At 40.4% G+C, this 25295-nt stretch overlaps 1 protein-coding gene across 1 annotated transcript in view; it reads left to right on the top strand.

Annotated features, from left to right (window-relative positions):
• The window catches only part of zanl (zonadhesin, like), a gene marked incomplete at both ends in the record, with an annotated part of 46228 nt that overhangs the window by 13728 nt on the left and 7205 nt on the right, over nt 1-25295 (top strand). The window contains 57 exons of the mRNA XM_081389883.1: nt 2443-2636; nt 2728-2872; nt 2967-3211; nt 3321-3469; nt 3559-3687; nt 3795-3933; nt 4027-4168; nt 4305-4501; nt 4608-4746; nt 5257-5373; nt 5593-5717; nt 6075-6220; nt 6437-6580; nt 7076-7183; nt 7293-7462; nt 7659-7861; nt 8003-8144; nt 8444-8637; nt 8729-8873; nt 8968-9212; nt 9322-9470; nt 9560-9688; nt 9796-9934; nt 10028-10169; nt 10306-10502; nt 10609-10747; nt 11287-11403; nt 11623-11747; nt 12097-12242; nt 12459-12602; nt 14005-14112; nt 14222-14391; nt 14776-14978; nt 15120-15261; nt 15581-15774; nt 15866-16010; nt 16105-16349; nt 16461-16609; nt 16699-16827; nt 16935-17073; nt 17167-17308; nt 17445-17641; nt 17748-17886; nt 18422-18538; nt 18729-18853; nt 19123-19268; nt 20130-20273; nt 20378-20485; nt 20595-20764; nt 21154-21356; nt 22378-22519; nt 22645-22892; nt 22993-23170; nt 23301-23409; nt 23545-23639; nt 24468-24644; nt 24938-25140. Of these exons, the coding sequence (XP_081246009.1) occupies nt 2443-2636; nt 2728-2872; nt 2967-3211; nt 3321-3469; nt 3559-3687; nt 3795-3933; nt 4027-4168; nt 4305-4501; nt 4608-4746; nt 5257-5373; nt 5593-5717; nt 6075-6220; nt 6437-6580; nt 7076-7183; nt 7293-7462; nt 7659-7861; nt 8003-8144; nt 8444-8637; nt 8729-8873; nt 8968-9212; nt 9322-9470; nt 9560-9688; nt 9796-9934; nt 10028-10169; nt 10306-10502; nt 10609-10747; nt 11287-11403; nt 11623-11747; nt 12097-12242; nt 12459-12602; nt 14005-14112; nt 14222-14391; nt 14776-14978; nt 15120-15261; nt 15581-15774; nt 15866-16010; nt 16105-16349; nt 16461-16609; nt 16699-16827; nt 16935-17073; nt 17167-17308; nt 17445-17641; nt 17748-17886; nt 18422-18538; nt 18729-18853; nt 19123-19268; nt 20130-20273; nt 20378-20485; nt 20595-20764; nt 21154-21356; nt 22378-22519; nt 22645-22892; nt 22993-23170; nt 23301-23409; nt 23545-23639; nt 24468-24644; nt 24938-25140 (8912 nt within the window). The remainder of the gene's footprint in view (nt 1-2442; nt 2637-2727; nt 2873-2966; nt 3212-3320; nt 3470-3558; nt 3688-3794; nt 3934-4026; nt 4169-4304; nt 4502-4607; nt 4747-5256; nt 5374-5592; nt 5718-6074; nt 6221-6436; nt 6581-7075; nt 7184-7292; nt 7463-7658; nt 7862-8002; nt 8145-8443; nt 8638-8728; nt 8874-8967; nt 9213-9321; nt 9471-9559; nt 9689-9795; nt 9935-10027; nt 10170-10305; nt 10503-10608; nt 10748-11286; nt 11404-11622; nt 11748-12096; nt 12243-12458; nt 12603-14004; nt 14113-14221; nt 14392-14775; nt 14979-15119; nt 15262-15580; nt 15775-15865; nt 16011-16104; nt 16350-16460; nt 16610-16698; nt 16828-16934; nt 17074-17166; nt 17309-17444; nt 17642-17747; nt 17887-18421; nt 18539-18728; nt 18854-19122; nt 19269-20129; nt 20274-20377; nt 20486-20594; nt 20765-21153; nt 21357-22377; nt 22520-22644; nt 22893-22992; nt 23171-23300; nt 23410-23544; nt 23640-24467; nt 24645-24937; nt 25141-25295) is intronic.

Below are 25295 nucleotides of genomic sequence, written 5' to 3'. Positions count from 1 at the left end.
TTCTAGTCAAAGATAACATTAGTCTTCAATCCATCTCTATTGTTTACTGTCTATCTCTTTTTCACACATCCAGGTAAATGGACTCAGAGTGTCCCTCCCCCACTCGCCATCTCCGCTCATTTCTCTGTCTCTTGCTGGCCAATATGTAATCCTCACAACTTCGTTCGGCCTGGAGGTGAAGTGGGACGGCAACCATTACGCCAAGATCTCTGTTCCCAGGTACTAAAACTCTGAAACAGCCTCATTGAAATATATACACAGTACATAACTCTGACCTGAAGAATTTGTCAGGAAACACTAAGATCCACCATGATTGTTAAGGGTTATAGGATTTGAGTAAATCCTGCAAAAAACAAAACAAAAAGTGTCTTTAGGGAAACGAACATCTTTACATTAATCTCTCTCTCTTTTTTCCTCTCTCTCATATTTTATCAGTTCCTACTATGACCAGATGTGTGGCCTGTGTGGAGACTACGATGGAAACCCTAATAATGACTTCACTAAGCCAGATGGCTCCCAATCTGACAGCTCACATCAGTTTGGCGACAGCTGGCAAACTGATGAGGACGAGGATACAACGTCAGTACCTCTTTCTTTTCTGCATTTTATCAACTGCACATGCAGGTGCAATGGACTTAGGCCAGTAAGACTGTGCATGTAAACCTCACTCCCCTAGCTTCAAGAGGCATGTTAGCGACTGACGTTAGAGGCTGCTGCCGTTAGGGTCCTTGTTAGCGAGCCCGCCTCCCACACCGGTTCGAATCCCCTCGGAGCGGATCGAGTAGGACAGGTTACATTTGGTGCAGTTGAAACGGATAAGAGTGAGGTTTAGGGGGGCGAGTGTAACGCATGTAGGCCAGTAAGAGCTGTGTGTGTAAACCTCACTCCACTATCATCAGTCACTAGTGCCAGAGTCTGCGATCTTAAGTGTCCTTGTTAGCACGCCTGCCTCTCACACCAGAGTCCCCGGTTCAAATCCCGCTCGAAGCGGGTTAAATAGGACCGGTCACACAGGCAGCACAATGTTTTGAGGATCAGGTCAATTTCATATGTTCGATGATGTTGTGTTTTCAGATGCAAGCCTGACCCTGGACCTCAACCACCCTGTGATCCTGTGCTGGAGGGTGAGGTGTCAAACCCAGAGAACTGTGGGAGAATAACTGACACAAATGGACCTTTTAGGTTAGGACTTACCAAACCATGAAATTTCCAAATACTGCTAATAAACAAAGTTAAAATAATTTTTAGTGCTTAACAAATGTACACTTTCTCTTACATTTGCTCCTCACAGAGACTGTATAAATGTGGTGGACCCATTGCCGTTCTTCCAGAGCTGTGTGTTTGATATGTGCCGTTATCAAGGGCTGCAGCAGGCCCTTTGTGACCAGCTTCAAGCTTACACTGATGCTTGCCTGAGTGCAGGTGCACCTGTCCATCAGTGGAGGGAGCCAGGCTTCTGCCGTGAGTCACACTCTCTTATAGGATGTATCATATCGCACAGTGTATAACGTTTTAAACATATACTAAAGAAGTACAATTTGGCTCATCACTGAGGGAAGAGGACATGAGACTGGGAAACTATATACTCCACATTGCATCCTCACTTCAGCCTTAATTTCACAGTCATTTACTGATGCTTTACCCCTTTTTTCTACAGCTCTGGTATGTCCTCCAAACAGCCATTACTCCATATGTGTAAGCTCCTGTCCGGAGACATGTCTGGGTATCAATGGACCACCAGGCTGCAGTGAGAAGTGTGTAGAGGGCTGTGAGTGTGACCCTGGCTTCATCCTCAGTGACAACAAATGTGTTCCTGTTAAAGACTGTGGCTGTGTGGACCCCTCAGGCTCCTACCACCCAGTGAGTTTAAAACCAGGGCCGACCCGTGGGCTTCTGGGGACATGGACAAGATTATGAAAATAAGACCCAAAACTTTAATTTCAACATTCATGAAACCACTGCAAAAATGACAGACATTCCTCTCAATGTGGCCATGTTTAGGTGAATGAGAGCTGGTCTCTGGAGGGCTGTAAGCAGAAGTGTACATGTGAGGGTGGAGGAACTATTCAGTGTTACGACACCAGCTGTCTTCCTAATGAGAGTTGCCAACTTGAAGATGGAGACTATGTCTGCAAACCAAGTGGTAACAATTATATTACTCATTTATACATAATAATGTTTTGAGCACATGTACGGGTACATTTATTTACACATATTAACACATCGTGAATATACATACATGCAGTTATACACAAAAAAAATTGAAACTCCTGACAGATCTGGAACTTATATTCTCTTTAGATATAAGAATTTGTTTTGTCTCTATTGACCCTCATTGCCTCCTCTGATAATAAAGTAGATCACTTCATGAGTACCTGCTCCTACTCTATCAAAAAATGACAAGATTTGTATAGCTAAACAACTCTTCGTGTGTTCCAACAGTGAACTGCCCTCCAGACTCTGAATACATTGATTGCGGCCCAGCCTGTATTCCTACCTGTGCAGAACCCTCCACCAACTGCTCTGGTTCTTGCATCAGCGGCTGCTTCTGTAAACCAGGATTTGTTTTCCGTGGCCGGCGCTGTGTTCCTATTGAGCAGTGTGGGTGCCTGGATGAAGAAAACAATTACTTTGAGGTACAAGAGTTGTCGTTGATGTGAGGCTGCATTTTTATCCATTTCTTGCACCTAAGCCTTTGCTCTAAACTTGTTCTGTATTTACACTCAGCCTGGTGAGATCATTTTTGGAAATGGCTGTTCCAAGTTGTGTCGCTGTGCTGGCAACTACACTTTCGACTGTGTGGACAACAGCTGTGACCCTGTGACAGAAGAATGTCGGGAGGTTGGTGGAGTGAATGGCTGCTACCTTAAAGGTAATGTACAAAACAACAACAATATTCCCTTGAACTATTTTAATTTTAATTTTTTCAATTATATCTTTGACATCAACATATTTTTCACTCACAGGAACTTCCACCTGTATTGCTTCTGGTGATCCCCATTACACCACCTTTGATAAGCAGCGCTACGACTTCATGGGAAACTGTTCTTACCTGATGTCTGAACCTTGTAACAGCACAGATGTGCCTTACTTTGCTGTATACACAGACAATGAGAATCGTTACAACAATCTTTATATCAGCTATGTAAAAGCAGTTCATGTCCATGCGCTGGGAGTGATAGTGTCCATTCTGAAAGGAGGAACTGTGCAGGTCAGAGAAAAGAACATTCATTTCAATATTACTGCAATGTACATATACTGTAGACATCTTATTTAGAGGCACATTCAAATGGACAGTTATGTTTTCTGACTTTTCTCAGGTCAATGGTACCAACGTGAACATTCCTCTGAGTCCTGTCAGTGGTGTTGACATTTTTATGTCTGGCAAGCACTACACAGTGGTCTTGAACTTTGGAGTAACTGTACGTTACGATGGAAACCACTATATGGACATTAAAGTTATCAAGGAGTGAGTGTGGTTCTTATAAAAGTTTTTTAATAACTATTACAACTTGATCCACTTTTAAATGTTTCTACATGCTTGTGATCATTTTACAGCTATGAGGACAAACTTTGTGGACTATGTGGGGACTACAACGGAGACCCTAAGGATGACTTCCAGACCCCGACTGGTGAACTGGTCCAAAACCCCAGTGACTTTGGCCACAGCTGGAACACAGACCCTGAGTAAGTTAATATGCAATGCACATACTGTTAGTTCTAAAAGACTCATCTACAGTATGTTATCTATCAATTCATATCATAGATGACTTAACTTTGATTCTGCCTTTCAGGTGTAACAAGCCAGAGGTCGACCCAACCCCAGGATGCACAGATGCTGAGCAGGAGTTGTATGAAGGGCCGGCTTACTGTGGTCTCATATTGGACACCAATGGCCCATTTGCTGCTTGCCATCCAAAAGTCAACCCAAATGTGAGTGAAGTCAAGTCAGATTATTTGAAATGCTTTAGTGTGTAATTTTAACCATATAGAAGATACTTACAGATCTTAACCCTGTGTTTATAGGGTTTCTTCCAAGACTGTTTGTTTGATGTGTGTGAGCTGGATGGAGCGCATTCTGCATTGTGTGAAGCAATAGAGTCGTACGTCAACGAATGTCAGGACCGTGGCGTCACAATTGGACCCTGGAGAAACAGCACCTTCTGTCGTATGTCTGAAAAATACATATTCCTCAACCACAAACTCAAACAAAAACTGCTGACATCAATGGCTTGTACTATTTCTCATACTGTCAGATAGAGTGAAGTTTATGACTAATACTAAAGCACATTCTTCCTCTCCAGCTCTGAAATGCCCACCCAACAGTCATTTTGAGTCATGTGCCCCAATTTGCCAACCTTCCTGTAACCCAATTCCACCAAATCAGTGCACTGGGCCTTGTTCTGAAGGATGTGTTTGTGACCCTGGATACATCCTCAGTGCTGGCCAGTGCGTGAAAGAAGACACATGTGGCTGCAATCATAATGGAAATTATTATCAGGTGAGGAAACTGTATGTGGAATCATTTAGGACAGTGATGGTTTGTTATAGTCAATCAAGTAGTATTTTTCATCAAACTAACATATTTCTTCTCTGCATGGATTTAGCCAGGTGAAGAGTTCTACACCAAGGACTGTGAGCTACTGTGTAAGTGTAACCCCCCGTTCGTTTCCTGTAGCGCTGCTGACTGTCCACCAATGGAACAGTGTGGAGTACAGGATGGAGTAATTGGGTGTTACCCAGAAGGTGAGTACTTTGGTTAACTCCGTAAATGTGTTTCCATTCACATTAAAATAGGATTTCAGTCAGACTAAAGCAATAATATGTCTTTTTAACATGTGAACAATTTAGTCATCAAATCATACATGTGATTGTATCTTAACTTTGTCTAGTCTGTACATGTTAATCAGACTACAACTGGTCTCAGTGCTGTGTGCATGCTTTGAAAGATGTGACATGGAATGTGTATTTAATTCTTCAAATACTCGATTACGTATTGTGTCATGCATACTTGGACAAAGAGCGGGAAAATGTGGCTTGACTATGCATGTTGACTGTACATGTAAATGTACGTTATGTAATATACTGTGGTCAGGTCATAGCACCACATACTTTATTTATTTTTTATTATTATTATTATTCCTCTTCAATATTACATTATTATACAATATACTAAACAAACTACATATTCTTTAGCCCTTAACAAATGGTTGATTCATTTATAAAAAAACGTAATTTATTTTCACAATCCCCCAGGATCTCAAGACTGTATTATCTCTGGTGACCCTCATTATAACACCTTTGATGGCAAATACTACAGCTTCATGGGCACTTGCACCTACACTCTGGCCCGCACCTGTAAAAACAACACTGGTAAGCAATGGCCAAGACAGGGTGCAAAGATCCAAAACATACAATGAGTTTACAGTGCTTTGGTTATCAGTAGTCTTTATGGAGTAGCACAAAAATCCTATTTTGATTCAATATGCATGAAATATTCCTGAAACAAAGTTCAAAAGCTTTAATAGTTTAAACTTTAAAGTATAATCAACTTTTAAAACAACTTTACTTTCCTCTCTCCTGGGTCTGCAGGCCCCTGGTTCTCCATAGAGGGTAAGAATGAAGAGAGAGGAATTTCTGGTGTTTCTTACCTGAGGAAACTGTACGTGACTGTTGATGGTGTCACTGTGACAATGATGAAAAACAGGAGAACTCTGGTCAGTATCCACAGCAGGAGCCATCATTAAACCACCACTGAAGTCATTCTGTAATCTTGAGATCAACAATTGAGATTTTAAGTCAACAGCTAAACTATTTTTGAGTTTTTCTAAAATGTTAATTTCTGAGATTAAGTAAATGGACTATGGACATAATAGTTTTCATCTTAAATATTTTCTTTCAGTTGTTCCTAATCTGTTCCTAATCACAATATCTCTGTCCATTTTTCATTTCCTCAAGAATAATATTTCCTTTACAACAAAAGAAAAAAATCTCACCGTTCTTCTAGTCAAAGATAACATTAGTCTTCAATCCATCTCTATTGTTTACTGTCTATCTCTTTTTCACACATCCAGGTAAATGGACTCAGAGTGTCCCTCCCCCACTCGCCATCTCCGCTCATTTCTCTGTCTCTTGCTGGCCAATATGTAATCCTCACAACTTCGTTCGGCCTGGAGGTGAAGTGGGACGGCAACCATTACGCCAAGATCTCTGTTCCCAGGTACTAAAACTCTAAAACAGCCTCATTGAAATATATACACAGTACATAACTCTGACCTGAAGTATTTGTCAGGAAACACTAAGATCCACCATGATTGTTAAGGGTTATAGGATTTGAGTAAATCCTGCAAAAGAAAAAACAAAAAGTGTCTCTAGGGAAACGAATATCTTTACATTAATCTCTCTCTCTTTTTTCCTCTCTCTCATATTTTATCAGTTCCTACTATGACCAGATGTGTGGCCTGTGTGGGGACTACGATGGAAACCCTAATAATGACTTCACTAAGCCAGATGGCTCCCAATCTGACAGCTCACATCAGTTTGGCGACAGCTGGCAAACTGATGAGGACGAGGATGCAACGTCAGTACCTCTTTCTTTTCTGCATTTTATCAACTGCACATGCAGGTGCAATGGACTTAGGCCAGTAAGACTGTGCATGTAAACCTCACTCCCCTAGCTTCAAGAGGCATGTTAGCGACTGACGTTAGAGCCTGCTGCCGTTAGGGTCCTTGTTAGCGCGCCCGCCTCCCACACCGGTTCGAATACCCTCGGAGCGGATTGAGTAGGACAGGTTACATTTGGTGCAGTTGAAACGGATAAGAGTGAGGTTTAGGGGGGCGAGTGTAACGCATGTAGGCCAGTAAGAGCTGTGTGTGTAAACCTCACTCCACTATCATCAGTCACTAGTGCCAGAGTCTGCGATCTTAAGTGTCCTTGTTAGCACGCCCGCCTCTCACACCAGAGTCCCCGGTTCAAATCCCGCTCGAAGCGGGTTAAATAGGACTGGTCACACAGGCAGCACAATGTTTTGAGGATCAGGTCAATTTCATATGTTCGATGATGTTGTGTTTTCAGATGCAAGCCTGACCCTGGACCTCAACCACCCTGTGATCCTGTGCTGGAGGGTGAGGTGTCAAACCCAGAGAACTGTGGGAGAATAACTGACACAAATGGACCTTTTAGGTTAGGACTTACCAAACCATGAAATTTCCAAATACTGCTTATAAACAAAGTTAAAATAATTTTTAGTGCTTAACAAATGTACACTTTCTCTTACATTTGCTCCTCACAGAGACTGTATAAATGTGGTGGACCCATTGCCGTTCTTCCAGAGCTGTGTGTTTGATATGTGCCGTTATCAAGGGCTGCAGCAGGCCCTTTGTGACCAGCTTCAAGCTTACACTGATGCTTGCCTGAGTGCAGGTGCACCTGTCCATCAGTGGAGGGAGCCAGACTTCTGCCGTGAGTCACACTCTCTTATAGGATGTATCATATCGCACAGTGTATAACGTTTTAAACATATACTAAAGAAGTACAATTTGGCTCATCACTGAGGGAAGAGGACATGAGACTGGGAAACTATATACTCCACATTGCATCCTCACTTCAGCCTTAATTTCACAGTCATTTACTGATGCTTTACCCCTTTTTTCTACAGCTCTGGTATGTCCTCCAAACAGCCATTACTCCATATGTGTAAGCTCCTGTCCGGAGACATGTCTGGGTATCAATGGACCACCAGGCTGCAGTGAGAAGTGTGTAGAGGGCTGTGAGTGCGACCCTGGCTTCATCCTCAGTGACAACAAATGTGTTCCTGTTAAAGACTGTGGCTGTGTGGACCCCTCAGGCTCCTACCACCCAGTGAGTTTAAAACCAGGGCCGACCCGTGGGCTTCTGGGGACATGGACAAGATTATGAAAATAAGACCCAAAACTTTAATTTCAACATTCATGAAACCACTGCAAAAATGACAGACATTCCTCTCAATGTGGCCATGTTTAGGTGAATGAGAGCTGGTCTCTGGAGGGCTGTAAGCAGAAGTGTACATGTGAGGGTGGAGGAACTATTCAGTGTTACGACACCAGCTGTCTTCCTAATGAGAGTTGCCAACTTGAAGATGGAGACTATGTCTGCAAACCAAGTGGTAACAATTATATTACTCATTTATACATAATAATGTTTTGAGCACATGTACGGGTACATTTATTTACACATATTAACACATCGTGAATATACATACATGCAGTTATACACAAACCAATTGAAACTCCTGACAGATCTGGAACTTATATTTCTCTTTAGATATAAGAATTTGTTTTGTCTCTATTGACCCTCATTGCCTCCTCTGATAATAAAGTAGATCACTTCATGAGTACCTGCTCCTACTCTATCAAAAAATGACAAGATTTGTATAGCTAAACAACTCTTCGTGTGTTCCAACAGTGAACTGCCCTCCAGACTCTGAATACATTGATTGCGGCCCAGCCTGTATTCCTACCTGTGCAGAACCCTCCACCAACTGCTCTGGTTCTTGCATCAGCGGCTGCTTCTGTAAACCAGGATTTGTTTTCCGTGGCCGGCGCTGTGTTCCTATTGAGCAGTGTGGGTGCCTGGATGAAGAAAACAATTACTTTGAGGTACAAGAGTTGTCGTTGATGTGAGGCTGCATTTTTATCCATTTCTGGGACCTAAGCCTTTGCTCTAAACTTGTTCTGTATTTACACTCAGCCTGGTGAGATCATTTTTGGAAATGGCTGTTCCAAGTTGTGTCGCTGTGCTGGCAACTACACTTTCGACTGTGTGGACAACAGCTGTGACCCTGTGACCGAAGAATGTCGGGAGGTTGGTGGAGTGCATGGCTGCTACCTTAAAGGTAATGTACAAAACAACAACAATATTCCCTTGAACTATTTTAATTTAAATTTTTTAAATTATATCTTTGACATCAACATATTTTTCACTCACAGGAACTTCCACCTGTATTGCTTCTGGTGACCCCCATTACACCACCTTTGATAAGCAGCGCTACGACTTCATGGGAAACTGTTCTTACCTGATGTCTGAACCTTGTAACAGCACAGATGTGCCTTACTTTGCTGTATACACAGACAATGAGAATCGTTACAACAATCTTTATATCAGCTATGTAAAAGCAGTTCATGTCCATGCGCTGGGAGTGATAGTGTCCATTCTGAAAGGAGGAACTGTGCAGGTCAGAGAAAAGAACATTCATTTCAATATTACTGCAATGTACATATACTGTAGACATCTTATTTAGAGGCACATTCAAATGGACAGTTATGTTTTCTGACTTTTCTCAGGTCAATGGTACCAACGTGAACATTCCTCTGAGTCCTGTCAGTGGTGTTGACATTTTTATGTCTGGCAAGCACTACACAGTGGTCTTGAACTTTGGAGTAACTGTACGTTACGATGGAAACCACTATATGGACATTAAAGTTATCAAGGAGTGAGTATGGTTCTTATAAAAGTTTTTTAATAACTATTACAACTTGATCCACTTTTAAATGTTTCTACATGCTTGTGATCATTTTACAGCTATGAGGACAAACTTTGTGGACTGTGTGGGGACTACAACGGAGACCCTAAGGATGACTTCCAGACCCCGACTGGTGAACTGGTCCAAAACCCCAGTGACTTTGGCCACAGCTGGAACACAGACCCTGAGTAAGTTAATATGCAATGCACATACTGTTAGTTCTAAAAGACTCATCTACAGTATGTTATCTATCAATTCATATCATAGATGACTTAACTTTGATTCTGCCTTTCAGGTGTAACAAGCCAGAGGTCGACCCAACCCCAGGATGCACAGATGCTGAGCAGGAGTTGTATGAAGGGCCGGCTTACTGTGGTCTCATATTGGACACCAATGGCCCATTTGCTGCTTGCCATCCAAAAGTCAACCCAAATGTGAGTGAAGTCAAGTCAGATTATTTGAAATGCTTTAGTGTGTAATTTTAACCATATAGAAGATACTTACAGATCTTAACCCTGTGTTTATAGGGTTTCTTCCAAGACTGTTTGTTTGATGTGTGTGAGCTGGATGGAGCGCATTCTGCATTGTGTGAAGCAATAGAGTCGTACGTCAACGAATGTCAGGACCGTGGCGTCACAATTGGACCCTGGAGAAACAGCACCTTCTGTCGTATGTCTGAAAAATACATATTCCTCAACCACAAACTCAAACAAAAACTGCTGACATCAATGGCTTGTACTATTTCTCATACTGTCAGATAGAGTGAAGTTTATGACTAATACTAAAGCACATTCTTCCTCTCCAGCTCTGAAATGCCCACCCAACAGTCATTTTGAGTCATGTGCCCCAATTTGCCAACCTTCCTGTAACCCAATTCCACCAAATCAGTGCACTGGGCCTTGTTCTGAAGGATGTGTTTGTGACCCTGGATACATCCTCAGTGCTGGCCAGTGCGTGAAAGAAGACACATGTGGCTGCAATCATAATGGAAATTATTATCAGGTGAGGAAACTGTATGTGGAATCATTTAGGACAGTGATGGTTTGTTATAGTCAATCAAGTAGTATTTTTCATCAAACTAACATATTTCTTCTCTGCATGGATTTAGCCAGGTGAAGAGTTCTACACCAAGGACTGTGAGCTACTGTGTAAGTGTAACCCCCCATTCGTTTCCTGTAGCGCTGCTGACTGTCCACCAATGGAACAGTGTGGAGTACAGGATGGAGTAATTGGGTGTTACCCAGAAGGTGAGTACTTTGGTTAACTCCGTAAATGTGTTTCCATTCACATTAAAATAGGATTTCAGTCAGACTAAAGCAATAATATGTCTTTTTAACATGTGAACAATTTAGTCTGAAATAATTTTTTGCATAATTTTGTAATCAAATCATACATGTGATTGTATCTTAACTTTGTCTAGCCTGTACATGTTAATCAGACTACAACTGGTCTCAGTGCTGTGTGCATGCTTTGAAAGATGTGACATGGAATGTGTATTTAATTCTTCAAATACTCGATTACGTATTGTGTCATGCATACTTGGACAAAGAGCGGGAAAATGTGGCTTGACTATGCATGTTGACTGTACATGTAAATGTACGTTATGTAATATACTGTGGTCAGGTCATAGCACCACATACTTTATTTTTCTTTTTTTATTATTATTATTATTCCTCTTCAATATTACATTATTATACAATATACTAAACAAACTACATATTCTTTAGCCCTTAACAAATGGTTGATTCATTTATAAAAAACTTAATTTCTTTTCACAATCCCCCAGGATCTCAAGACTGTATTATCTCTGGTGACCCTCATTATAACACCTTTGATGGCAAATACTACAGCTTCATGGGCACTTGCACCTACACTCTGGCCCGCACCTGTAAAAACAACACTGGTAAGCAATGGCCAAGACAGGGTGCAAAGATCCAAAACATACAATGAGTTTACAGTGCTTTGGTTATCAGTAGTCTTTATGGAGTAGCACAAAAATCCTATTTCGATTCAATATGCATGAAATATTCCTGAAACAAAGTTCAAAAGCTTTAATAGTTTAAACTTTAAAGTATAATCAACTTTTAAAACAACTTTACTTTCCTCTCTCCTGGGTCTGCAGGTCCCTGGTTCTCCATAGAGGGTAAGAATGAAGAGAGAGGAATTTCTGGTGTTTCTTACCTGAGGAAACTGTACGTGACTGTTGATGGTGTCACTGTGACAATGATGAAAAACAGGAGAACTCTGGTCAGTATCCACAGCAGGAGCCATCATTAAACCACCACTGAAGTCATTCTGTAATCTTGAGATCAACAATTGAGATTTTAAGTCAACAGCTAAACTATATTTTAGTTTTTCTAAAATGTTCATTTCTGAGATTAAGTAAATGGACTATGGACATAATAGTTTTCATCTTAAATATTTTCTTTCAGTTGTTCCTAATCTGTTCCTAATCCAATATCTCTGTCCATTTTTCATTTCCTCAAGAATAATATTTCCTTTACAACAAAAGAAAAAAATCTCACCGTTCTTCTAGTCAAAGATAACATTAGTCTTCAATCCATCTCTATTGTTTATCTCTTTTTCACACATCCAGGTAAATGGACTCAGAGTGTCCCTCCCCCACTCGCCATCTCCGCTCATTTCTCTGTCTCTTGCTGGCCAATATGTAATCCTCACAACTTCGTTCGGCCTGGAGGTGAAGTGGGACGGCAACCATTACGCCAAGATCTCTGTTCCCAGGTACTAAAACTCTGAAACAGCCTCATTGAAATATATACACAGTACATAACTCTGACCTGAAGAATTTGTCAGGAAACACCAAGATCCACCATGATTGTTAAGGGTTATAGGATTTGAGTAAATCCTGCAAAAGAAAAAACAAAAAGTGTCTCTAGGGAAACGAATATCTTTACATTAATCTCTCTCTCTTTTTTCCTCTCTCTCATATTTTATCAGTTCCTACTATGACCAGATGTGTGGCCTGTGTGGGGACTACGATGGAAACCCTAATAATGACTTCACTAAGCCAGATGGCTCCCAATCTGACAGCTCACATCAGTTTGGCGACAGCTGGCAAACTGATGAGGACGAGGATGCAACGTCAGTACCTCTTTCTTTTCTGCATTTTATCAACTGCACATGCAGGTGCAATGGACTTAGGCCAGTAAGACTGTGCATGTAAACCTCACTCCCCTAGCCTCAAGAGGCATGTTAGCGACTGACGTTAGAGCCTGCTGCCGTTAGCGCCCTTGTTAGGGCGCCCGCCTCCCACATTTGGTTACATTTGGTGCAGTTGAAACGGATAAGAGTGAGGTTTAGGGGGGCGAGTGTAACGCATGTAAACCAGTAAGAGCTGTGTGTGTAAACCTCACTCCACTATCATCAGTCACTAGTGCCAGAGTCTGCGATCTTAAGTGTCCTTGTTAGTAGCCTTTTTCCACCTTAGAAACATTGCTAAGCTACGTAATATGCTATCTGTTTCTGATGCAGAAAAGTTAGTTCATGCGTTCATGACCTCGAGACTAGATTACTGTAATGCTTTATTAGCTGGTTGTCCTGCATCCTCAATAAACAAGCTACAGTTAGTCCAAAATGCCGCCGCTAGAGTTCTTACTAGATCAAGAAAATTTGACCATATAACACCAATTTTATCATCACTACATTGGTTACGTATAAAGTTCCGTATTAATTACAAGGTATTGCTACTGACTTATAAAGCCCTAAACGGCTTAGCTCCAGTTTATTTAACAGATCTTCTATCGCCCTATAATCCATCGCGCTCTTTAAGATCACTAAATTCTATGCTTTTGGTCATACCTAGGATATCCAGATCAACCAAAGGAGGGAGATCATTTTCACATTTAGCTCCAAAACTCTGGAATAGCCTTCCTGATACTGTTCGTTGCTCAGACTCGCTCTCCCAGTTTAAAACTAGATTAAAGACGCATCTCTTCAGCCAGGCATTTATATAATATTTTTAATCTTACAGTTAAATCCGGTCTCTAGTTCATAAACGCCAGAGGAGAACTGGCCCCCGACTGAGCCTGGGTTCTCCCAAGGTTTTTTTTTCTCCATTAGGTCACCTGATGGAGTTTTTCGGTTCCTTGCCACTGTTGCCTTTGGCTTGCTCAGTTGGGGATACTTAATTTAATTAATCAATCAACAATACTATTGATCAGCATTACCAAACGTGGACGTTTTACACTAGAAACAAACACTGATGTACTATTTTATTTAATACTGTGAAGCTGCTTTGATACAATCTGTATTGTGAAAAGCTCTATATAAATAAAGTTGACTTGACACAATCTGTATTGTGAAAAGCGCTATATAAATAAGGTTGACTTGACTTGACTTGACCTTGTTAGCACGCCTGCCTCTCACACCAGAGTCCCCGGTTCAAATCCCGCTCGAAGCGGGTTGAATAGGACTGGTCACACAGGCAACACAATGTTTTGAGGATCAGGTCGATTTCATATGTTCGATGATGTTGTGTTTTCAGATGCAAGCCTGACCCTGGACCTCAACCACCCTGTGATCCTGTGCTGGAGGGTGAGGTGTCAAACCCAGAGAACTGTGGGAGAATAACTGACACAAATGGACCTTTTAGGTTAGGACTTACCAAACCATGAAATTTCAAAATACTGCTAATAAACAAAGTTAAAATAATTTTTAGTGCTTAACAAATGTACACTTTCTCTTACATTTGCTCCTCACAGAGACTGTATAAATGTGGTGGACCCATTGCCGTTCTTCCAGAGCTGTGTGTTTGATATGTGCCGTTATCAAGGGCTGCAGCAGGCCCTTTGTGACCAGCTTCAAGCTTACACTGATGCTTGCCTGAGTGCAGGTGCACCTGTCCATCAGTGGAGGGAGCCAGGCTTCTGCCGTGAGTCACACTCTCTTATAGGATGTATCATATCGCACAGTGTATAACGTTTTAAACATATACTAAAGAAGTACAATTTGGCAACTTACATCCATGCAAGAATAACATTTCACATTCCCAGTGACAAACCTGCTTTAAGCTTTCTCTAATGCACAATATTAATTATTGAAATGGAGTTCAGGAGGTTGGGAAAAGACAGCTAGAGTCGATTACTAATGCTAGCTTTAGTCTTTTTGCTTTTATTATTTATTTGACTTCTATAACAGGAATCCCGTCACTGAGCGAAGAGGACATGAGACTGGGAAACTATATACTCCACATTGCATCCTCACTTCAGCCTTAATTTCATAGTCATTTACTGATGCTTTACCCCTTTTTCTACAGCCCTGGTATGTCCTCCAAACAGCCATTACTCCATATGTGTGAGCTCCTGTCCGGAGACATGTCTGGGTATCAATGGACCACCAGGCTGCAGTGAGAAGTGTGTAGAGGGCTGTGAGTGCGACCCTGGCTTCATCCTCAGTGACAACAAATGTGTTCCTGTTAAAGACTGTGGCTGTGTGGACCCCTCAGGCTCCTACCACCCAGTGAGTTTAAAACCAGGGCCGACCCGTGGGCTTCTGGGGACATGGACGAGATTATGAAAATAAGACCCAAAACTTTGATTTCAACATTCATGAAACCACTGCAAAAATGACAGACATTCCTCTCAATGTGGCCATGTTTAGGTGAATGAGAGCTGGTCTCTGGAGGGCTGTAAGCAGAAGTGTACATGTGAGGGTGGAGGAACTATTCAGTGTTACGACACCAGCTGTCTTCCTAATGAGAGTTGCCAACTTAAAGATGGAGACTATGTCTGCAAACCAAGTGGTAACAATTATAGTACTGGTTTATACATAATAATGTTTTGAGCACATGTACGGGTACATTTATTTACACATATTAACACATCATGAATATACATACATGCAGTTATACACAAACCAATTGAACCTCCTGACAGATCTGGAACTTATATTTTTAACTTCATTTTTATCTTTCTCTTTAGATATAAGAATTTGTTTTGTCTCTATTGACCCTCATTGCCTCCTCTGATAATAAAGTAGATCACTTCATGAGTACCTGCTCCTACTCTATCAAAAAATTACAAGATTTGTATAGCTAAACAACTCTTTGTGTGTTCCAACAGTGAACTGCCCTCCAGACTCTGAATACATTGATTGCGGCCCAGCCTGTATTCCTACCTGTGCAGAACCCTCCACCAACTGCTCTGGTTCTTGCATCAGCGGCTGCTTCTGTAAACCAGGATTTGTTTTCCGTGGCCGGCGCTGTGTTCCTATTGAGCAGTGTGGGTGCCTGGATGAAGAAAACAATTACTTTGAGGTACAAGAGTTGTCGTTGATGTGAGGCTGCATTTTTATCCATTTCTGGGACCTAAGCCTTTGCTCTAAACTTGTTCTGTATTTACACTCAGCCTGGTGAGATCATTTTTGGAAATGGCTGTTCCAAGTTGTGTCGCTGTGCTGGCAACTACACTTTCGACTGTGTGGACAACAGCTGTGACCCTGTGACAGAAGAATGTCGGGAGGTTGGTGGAGTGCATGGCTGCTACCTTAAAGGTAATGTACAAAACAACAACAATATTCCCTTGAACTATTTTAATTTTAATTTTTTTAATTATATCTTTGACATCAACATATTTTTCACTCACAGGAACTTCCACCTGTATTGCTTCTGGTGACCCCCATTACACCACCTTTGATAAGCAGCGCTACGACTTCATGGGAAACTGTTCTTACCTGATGTCTGAACCTTGTAACAGCACAGATGTGCCTTACTTTGCTGTATACACAGACAATGAGAATCGTTACAACAATCTTTATATCAGCTATGTAAAAGCAGTTCATGTCCATGCACTGGGAGTGATAGTGTCCATTCTGAAAGGAGGAACTGTGCAGGTCAGAGAAAAAGAACATTCATTTCAATATTACTGCTAATGTACATATACTGTAGACATCTTATTTAGAGGCACATTCAAATGGACAGTTATGTTTTCTGACTTTTCTCAGGTCAATGGTACCAACGTGAACATTCCTCTGAGTCCTGTCAGTGGTGTTGACATTTTTATGTCTGGCAAGCACTACACAGTGGTCTTGAACTTTGGAGTAACTGTACGTTACGATGGAAACCACTTTATGGACATTAAAGTTATCAAGGAGTGAGTATGGTTCTTATAAAAGTTTTTTAATAACTATTATAACTTGATCAACTTTTAAATGTTTCTACATGCTTGTGATCATTTTACAGCTATGAGGACAAACTTTGTGGACTGTGTGGGGACTACAACGGAGACCCTAAGGATGACTTCCAGACCCCGACTGGTGAACTGGTCCAAAACCCCAGTGACTTTGGCCACAGCTGGAACACAGACCCTGAGTAAGTTAATATGCAATGCACATACTGTTAGTTCTAAAAGACTCATCTACAGTATGTTATCTATCAATTCATATCATAGATGACTTAACTTTGATTCTGCCTTTCAGGTGTAACAAGCCAGAGGTCGACCCAACCCCAGGATGCACAGATGCTGAGCAGGAGTTGTATGAAGGGCCGGCTTACTGTGGTCTCATATTGGACACCAATGGCCCATTTGCTGCTTGCCATCCAAAAGTCAACCCAAATGTGAGTGAAGTCAAGTCAGATTATTTGAAATGCTTTAGTGTATAATTTTAACCATATAAAAGATACTTACAGATCTTAACCCTGTGTTTATAGGGTTTCTTCCAAGACTGTTTGTTTGATGTGTGTGAGCTGGATGGAGCGCATTCTGCATTGTGTGAAGCAATAGAGTCGTACGTCAACGAATGTCAGGACCGTGGCGTCACAATTGGACCCTGGAGAAACAGCACCTTCTGTCGTATGTCTGAAAAATACATATTCCTCAACCACAAACTCGAACAAAAACTACTGACATCAGTGGCTTGTACTATTTCTCATACTGTCAGATAGAGTGAAGTTTATGACTAATACTAAAGCACATTCTTCCTCTCCAGCTCTGAAATGCCCACTCAACAGTCATTTTGAGTCATGTGCCCCAATTTGCCAACCTTCCTGTAACCCAATTCCACCAAGTCAGTGCACTGGGCCTTGTTCTGAAGGATGTGTTTGTGACCCTGGATACATCCTCAGTGCTGGCCAGTGCGTGAAAGAAGACACATGTGGCTGCAATCATAATGGAAATTATTATCAGGTGAGGAAACTGTATGTGGAATCATTTAGGACAGTGATGGTTTGTTATAGTCAATCAAGTAGTATTTTTCATCAAACTAACATATTTCTTCTCTGCATGGATTTAGCCAGGTGAAGAGTTCTACACCAAGGACTGTGAGCTACTGTGTAAGTGTAACCCCCCGTTCGTTTCCTGTAGCGCTGCTGACTGTCCACCAATGGAACAGTGTGGAGTACAGGATGGAGTAATTGGGTGTTACCCAGAAGGTGAGTCCCATAGTTAGGTAAACTCAGTAAGTGCATTTCCATTCACTTTTCATCCATCCATCAAATTTCAGTCATGCTAAAGCAATAATTGTCTTTTTTTATGTCTGCTTAAAGTCATACTAGTCCAGTTTTGCAATGTTGAGCTAACAAATTTTGATACTAGCTTGGCTTTGTCCAGCATGTCCAGCATTATATGCATTAATAAGACAACAACTGGTCTTGGCTTGCATTAACTCTGGAAGACAGATGCTGTTTGTAATTTATCCTTCTTAATATTTGATTACACATTGTATCATGTATATTTGGCTAGAGAAATGGGGACTCTAGCTTGACTATGCGTGTGAACTTACTTTATATAATAGCATACCATGGTAGTAGGATGTTGTATTACCTGCAAACAGATTATAACATCACAAACTTTTCATTACATACGAAAAGTATATCCGACAATATACTATTGCACTTTACACAAACTTTAGCACTTAAAAGATGGTTGATGTATTTAAAAATACTTAATCTTTTCACAATCCCCCAGGATCTCAAGACTGTATTATCTCTGGTGACCCTCATTATAACACCTTTGATGGCAAATACTACAGCTTCATGGGCACTTGCACCTACACTCTGGCCCGCACCTGTAAAAACAACACTGGTAAGCAATGGCCAAAACCCATGTTAAAACCATCCACAATCAGCAGTGACATTAGAATGCTTTTGTCCAAAAAATCCTGCCATTCTTAATATTGATTCAATGTACATTAAATGTTCCCAAAATTAACTTAAAAATTAAGTTTAAATAAGAATTTAAAATAACTTTACTTTCCTCTCTCCTGGGTCTGCAGGCCCCTGGTTCTCCATAGAGGGTAAGAATGAAGAGAGAGGAATTTCTGGTGTTTCTTACCTGAGGAAACTGTACGTGACTGTTGATGGTGTCACTGTGACAATGATGAAAAACAGGAGAACTCTGGTCAGTATCCACAGCAGGAGCCATCATTAAACCACCACTGAAGTCATTCTGTAATCTTGAGATGAAGAATTGAGACAGCTAAAATATGTTTTAGTCTCTCTTAGATTATGGCATTAAGTAAATAAAGACAATAGTTTTGAGACACTCCTCATATCCAAAATATTTTCTTTCATTTGTTCCTAATCTGTTCATAATCACATTTCTTCTAGTCAAAGATAACATTAGTCTTCAATCCATCTCTATTGTTTATCTCTTTTTCACACATCCAGGTAAATGGACTCAGAGTGTCCCTCCCCCACTCGCCATCTCCGCTCATTTCTCTGTCTCTTGCTGGCCAATATGTAATCCTCACAACTTCGTTCGGCCTGGAGGTGAAGTGGGACGGCAACCATTACGCCAAGATCTCTGTTCCCAGGTACTAAAACTCTGAAACAGCCTCATTGAAATATATTCACAGTACATAACTCTGACCTGAAGTATTTGTCAGGAAACACTAAGATCCACCATGATTCTTGAAGGATTATTTAACCCCAAAATTAAAATTCATTCATTTCTCACCCTCATGTCGTTCCAAACCCGTAACACTTTTGTTCATCTTCAGAACACAAATAAAGATCTTTTTAATGAAATCTGAGAGTATTCTGTCCCTCTATTGACAGCCTACACAATTACCACCTACAAGTCCCAGAAAGGTAGTAACTGTGACTCCAGTGGATTAACCTGGTTATGAAGTGACGTGAGTGCTTTCTTTGCACCAAAAAACATAATTTACCACTCTACTCATAAATATGAATGTCTAACGCACGTTCATGTAACAACGTCCGCTCTCGTGTCAACACGCATGCGTCATGGTGCTCTCGTGAACACGGGCTGGAGATTCATATTTTGTAAATAAAATGGTAAATTGTAGTTTTTTGCTCAAACAAAGCACTCATAAATTTGAGGCTAAACCTCTGGAGTCACATGGATTACTCTAATGATGTCTTTACTATCTTTCTGGGGGTTTAAAGTTGCGTAGACTGTCAATGGAGGGACAGAAAGCTCTCAGATTTCATTAAAAGATCTTCATTTGAGTTTCGAAAATGAACGAAAGTCTTACGAGTTAGGAACGACATGAGGGTGAGACATTAATGACAGATTTTCATTTTTGGGTGAACTAACCCTTTAAGGGTTATAGGATTCTTCCCACAAAAGAAAAAAAAATCAAAAACCATCTCTGGGGAAATGAACATCTTAAAATTAATCCCTCTCGCTTTGTTCTTCTCTTACTCATCAGTTCCTACTATGACCAGATGTGTGGCCTGTGTGGGGACTACGATGGAAACCCTAATAATGACTTCACTAAGCCAGATGGCTCCCAATCTGACAGCTCACATCAGTTTGGCGACAGCTGGCAAACTGATGAGGACGAGGATGCAACGTCAGTACCTCTTTCTTTTCTGCATTTTAACCACTGCACATGCAGCACAGTGTTTTGAGGATTAGGTTGACTTAATTTGTTCAATGATGATGTTGTGTTTTCAGATGCAAGCCTGACCCTGGACCTCAACCACCCTGTGATCCTGTGCTGGAGGGTGAGGTGTCAAACCCAGAGAACTGTGGGAGAATAACTGACACAAATGGACCTTTTAGGTTAGGACTTACCAAACCATGAAATTTCCAAATACTGCTAATAAACAAAGTTAAAATAATTTTTAGTGCTTAACAAATGTACACTTTCTCTTACATTTGCTCCTCACAGAGACTGTATAAATGTGGTGGACCCATTGCCGTTCTTCCAGAGCTGTGTGTTTGATATGTGCCGTTATCAAGGGCTGCAGCAGGCCCTTTGTGACCAGCTTCAAGCTTACACTGATGCTTGCCTGAGTGCAGGTGCACCTGTCCATCAGTGGAGGGAGCCAGGCTTCTGTCGTGAGTCATACTCACATGTCTCATATTGCATTAAGTGTTGAATTTTCAGCAAAATTTGCCAACTTGCATCCGTGCAAGAATAACATTTCATATTCCCAGTGAAGTCAGCTTTCAGCTCTCTCTAATGGACAAAATAAATTATTGAAGTAAATGCAGTTCAGGAGGTTGAAATAGGGCAGCTAGAGTTGAACACTTACGTTAACTTTAGCCTGATTGTTTTTATTATTTATGAAGCTTTTATGCCTTTAAAGGCCAGAGTGGTAGATACAGGAATGCTGTCACATGGGGAGGAGGACATGGGACTGGGAAACTACATACTCCACATTGCATCTGCACTTTAACCTTATTTTCACTATCAGTTAATGATGTTTTACCCCTTTTTTCTACAGCCCTGGTATGTCCTCCAAACAGCCATTACTCCATATGTGTAAGCTCCTGTCCGGAGACATGTCTGGGTATCAATGGACCACCAGGCTGCAGTGAGAAGTGTGTAGAGGGCTGTGAGTGCGACCCTGGCTTCATCCTCAGTGACAACAAATGTGTTCCTGTTAAAGACTGTGGCTGTGTGGACCCCTCAGGCTCCTACCACCCAGTGAGTTTAAAACCAGGGCCGACCCGTGGGCTTCTGGGGACATGGACGAGATTATGAAAATAATATAAAAAAAATTTATCAAAACATCCACAAAACCATTGCAACCATGACAAGTTATTTTAAAAGTCTAAAAATGTCCCATGTTCTCGAATCATCCATTATGTTATTGATCTATTTCTCTGTCAATGAGGTCTTATAGAATAGTTCCCAGCCATGCACCGCGACGTGAATCAATTATGCAAATCAATACTTTAATGGAGATTGTTTTACTGTTTTCTGTTTTATTTATGCTGTTGTTGTTGTGTTTGTCACTTTCAGATAGTTTATTGGAATTAACTAGAAAAAAATTATAAAATTAAAAATAGATAGTTATTAGAATTAGGATTAAAATGGATGGTTATATCAGACAAATTATAATAAAGGATAACCAAATATTTGGTCGACTGGATGTTTTAACAAATCCAAATAATTAAAGTAAAGTAAATTAAAGTAAATAATTCAACAACTGAACACAAGCCTCTGCTGTGCAAGACACGTTTTAATCCGATGAGCGTATCACATGCCGCAAAGTCATTAGGTGCTTCATTCGAATTGTAGTGGTACCCTGAAGACCGGTTGTTGTATCAAATTTGATTCAAAAGGATATGGAGCCGTCTGCTCTCTAATCGCTCTTGCGGTACTTTGATGTCATACACCGATCGGTCTGTGCAGCGCCTCTTCAAGTCGAACACACCTATTGCCTGATAGGGCAATTTGCCTAAGTTGCCTAAGCTTTCAGACGCAGCCAGTAAGACGCTTTCGCTACCTACTGGCGTAACACAGTCACTGAACAAATCATTTGGCTAATTTAACCTTTTTGGTGAACTGATCAAATGAATCGAGTCACTGGGATAAATCATAGTCTATAGGATTGCTTAAAACATAGTGAAGATTTATTTTATTAATATAAGGCATTCAGATTAAAAAAAAAAAAAAAAGGGGTTAATGTTTAACACATTCCTCTCAATGTGGCCATGTTTAGGTGAATGAGAGTTGGTATCTGGAGGGCTGTACGCAGAAGTGTACATGTGAGGGTGGAGGAACTATTCAGTGTTACAACACCAGCTGTCTTCCTACTGAGAGTTGCCAACTTCAAGATGGAGACTATGTCTGCAAACCACTTGGTAACAAATATATACTGGTTTACACTTAATACAGGTTTTAGCATGTGCACTGGTATATTTGTTTACAAACCTGTTGAGACATGGAACTAAATTTTTTTTGATCTCCCCATTTTTATCTCTTTTAGGTACAGGCATTTGCTCTGTTTCTGGTGACCCTCATTATAACTCATTTGATGATAAAGTACATCACTTCATGGGTGCCTGCTCCTACACTCTCACTAAGCCCTGTAATGAGACCTCCGGCTTGCCATACTTTTCTGTGGAGACACAGAACGAGCACAGAGACAATAATAAGAAAGTGTCTTATGTAAGATCTGTTATCATCAATGTCCATGACACAAAGGTCATTTTGGGCAAGGGTCGCAAAGTTCAGGTAAGGGACATTTCTGAGACTTGTGAGAGCTAAATAACAGATTAGAGAAGATCAGAACTGTGGTGCATTCGTAAGCTTACCTTATTCCTACATCCTGCAGGTGAATGGAGTTCAGGTCACTGTGCCTGTCACACTTCCAAACGGTATCAAGATCTTCCTAAGTGGCAAATTTGTGGTGCTTGAGACAGAGTTTGGATTGCGTGTCCGTTTTGATGGAAATCATCATGCAGATGTCACCCTGCCTTCCTCCTACAGCGGACTGTTATGTGGACTTTGTGGTAAAGACTGCAAATTCAATTATCCCACTTTACTGATGATTATAATGAAGATTCAAGAGCTCAAGAGTTGCTACTAATCAAATATTAATAGTCTTATATGATTCATTTAAATAATGATAATATATTACAGGAAACTATAATGATAATCCTGATGATGACAACATCAAGCCAGATGGAAAGCCAACAGACAGCACCAATGAGCTTGGAGAGAGCTGGCAGGTGCCCGACGACAGACCCGAGTAAGTTAAAAGCATATTTGACTGTGCACTGCACCAGTAATAGTAAGGTTTTGTTCTTTTTTTTTTTTTTTTTTATAAATATGCTCTTTTTATCATTGAAGCTTTAATCATTCATGCCTTTCGTATCTCGCATAGTTGTACTCATGACGGAGGAGACATTGAATGTGATGACAAGATCCAGAGTGAAGCTACGAAACCTACTAGCTGTGGCATGATCACCGATCCAAATGGTGGGACACACATACACTCAAACATACATTTTAAAACACTTTGATGATGAGGTCCCTGATCAAATTCATAAAACATTTAAAAAATTCTGTTCTATCTGTTCTATTTTTCATAGGTGTTTTATTTAATTTGGTTTCTTATTCATTATGTGCTTTTTTTTGTTTTTTAAATTGTTTGTTTGTTATTGGATTGGATTGTTTGTTATAATTAGAAATTGTGGCTTATGCCAGAGTTATTATAGTTATCTGAAATAAAAAATACAAAATTATAGCTTTTATATATTTAAAATTAAATATATATTAATTTTTGTTTGTTTGTTATAATTAGAAATTGTGGCTTATGCCAGAGTTATTATAGTTATCTGAAATAAAAAATAAAAAATTATAGCTTTTAAAAAAAAAAACGTTAACTGAAATGAATAAAAAATAAAAAATAAACATTAACTTATTTATTTCAGCTGATTGCCAAGGCAACATTTCTAATCTTCATTTAGTTTAACTTCAAGTACTAAAATAACTAAATCTAAAACTGAAAAAAAAAATATATAGACATTTTTTTTTTAAAACATACAACAAAATGACTAAAACTTTAGCCAAAATTAAAATTATATACAAATAAAAAAGTATAATAATATCTGAATGATACTAAAACGAATAACCCTGCCAATGACCTGAATGTCAAGACTAAAGTGTGCAAGAGTCCTCATTTCTCTATTTATGCTTCTATTCCAGCACATCTGTTAATTTCATTGATTTTCTCAGTTTTATAGGGCCGTTCTTCTGACACCTGTTTTGTGCACCATTAAAGCCTATTCATCATTATTTTCCCAGGAATCTTCAAGCCATGTCATGCAGTGGTGCCGCCCGAGCCTTACTTTGAGAACTGTGTGTTTGATCAGTGTGGCACCGGTGGCGCCGCAGTGGCACTGTGCCAAGCTATTCAAAGCTATGCTGACCTGTGCGCTCAAGCTGGGGTGCCAATTAACTGGAGAAATAACACCTTCTGCCGTAAGTGTTTGAGCCCTACAGGCATTCTGTAAAGCGCCCTTTAAAACCTGCTATTAACTGTATCCTTTTTAAGACTTTGTAGTGTGCACCCTTCAATTAGAGAGCCTTCAATAGGTGCTGTTTCTCTCTTTTGTTGTGAAAGTGGCTGAGTTAAAATGGTTGTACTTTTTTTTTTGTCTCTCCTTCTCCGGCCATTGTCTCCAGTTTCTCGTCTTCCCACTATTTTCATTCCTTTGTTCTCATTGTTCTCACCTGTTTATTGAACACCACTCCTTTATTTCCATTTCTTGCAGCTATTAAATGTCAGGTTGGTAGTCACTATGAGCCTTGTGGTTCAGCGTGTCCAGCCAGTTGTCAGGACCCTGGATCTGAAGGCACTTGTACTGAGCCTTGTGTTGAGGGATGTGTGTGTGACCCTGGATTTGTCCTCAGTGGAGACCAGTGTGTGCCCTTCAAGGAGTGTGGTTGCACTGACAAAGACAACAACTACAGGCCTGTGAGTGGTTCTTTAGAAGATTAAATGAAACTTTTACTTCTGTTTTCACGTTTTAAACAATTTCATCACAAAAAAAGATTAAATAATTAATAAATAATAAATAATAAAAAGATTATATTAAATAATATAACTGAATAATAGTTTAATTCAGTTAA

The sequence above is a fragment of the Scardinius erythrophthalmus genome (genome assembly GCF_964197995.2).
Source record: "Scardinius erythrophthalmus genome assembly, chromosome: 2".
Taxonomy (NCBI): Eukaryota; Metazoa; Chordata; class Actinopteri; order Cypriniformes; family Leuciscidae; genus Scardinius; species Scardinius erythrophthalmus.
This window is presented reverse-complemented; position numbering and strand designations above follow the sequence as displayed.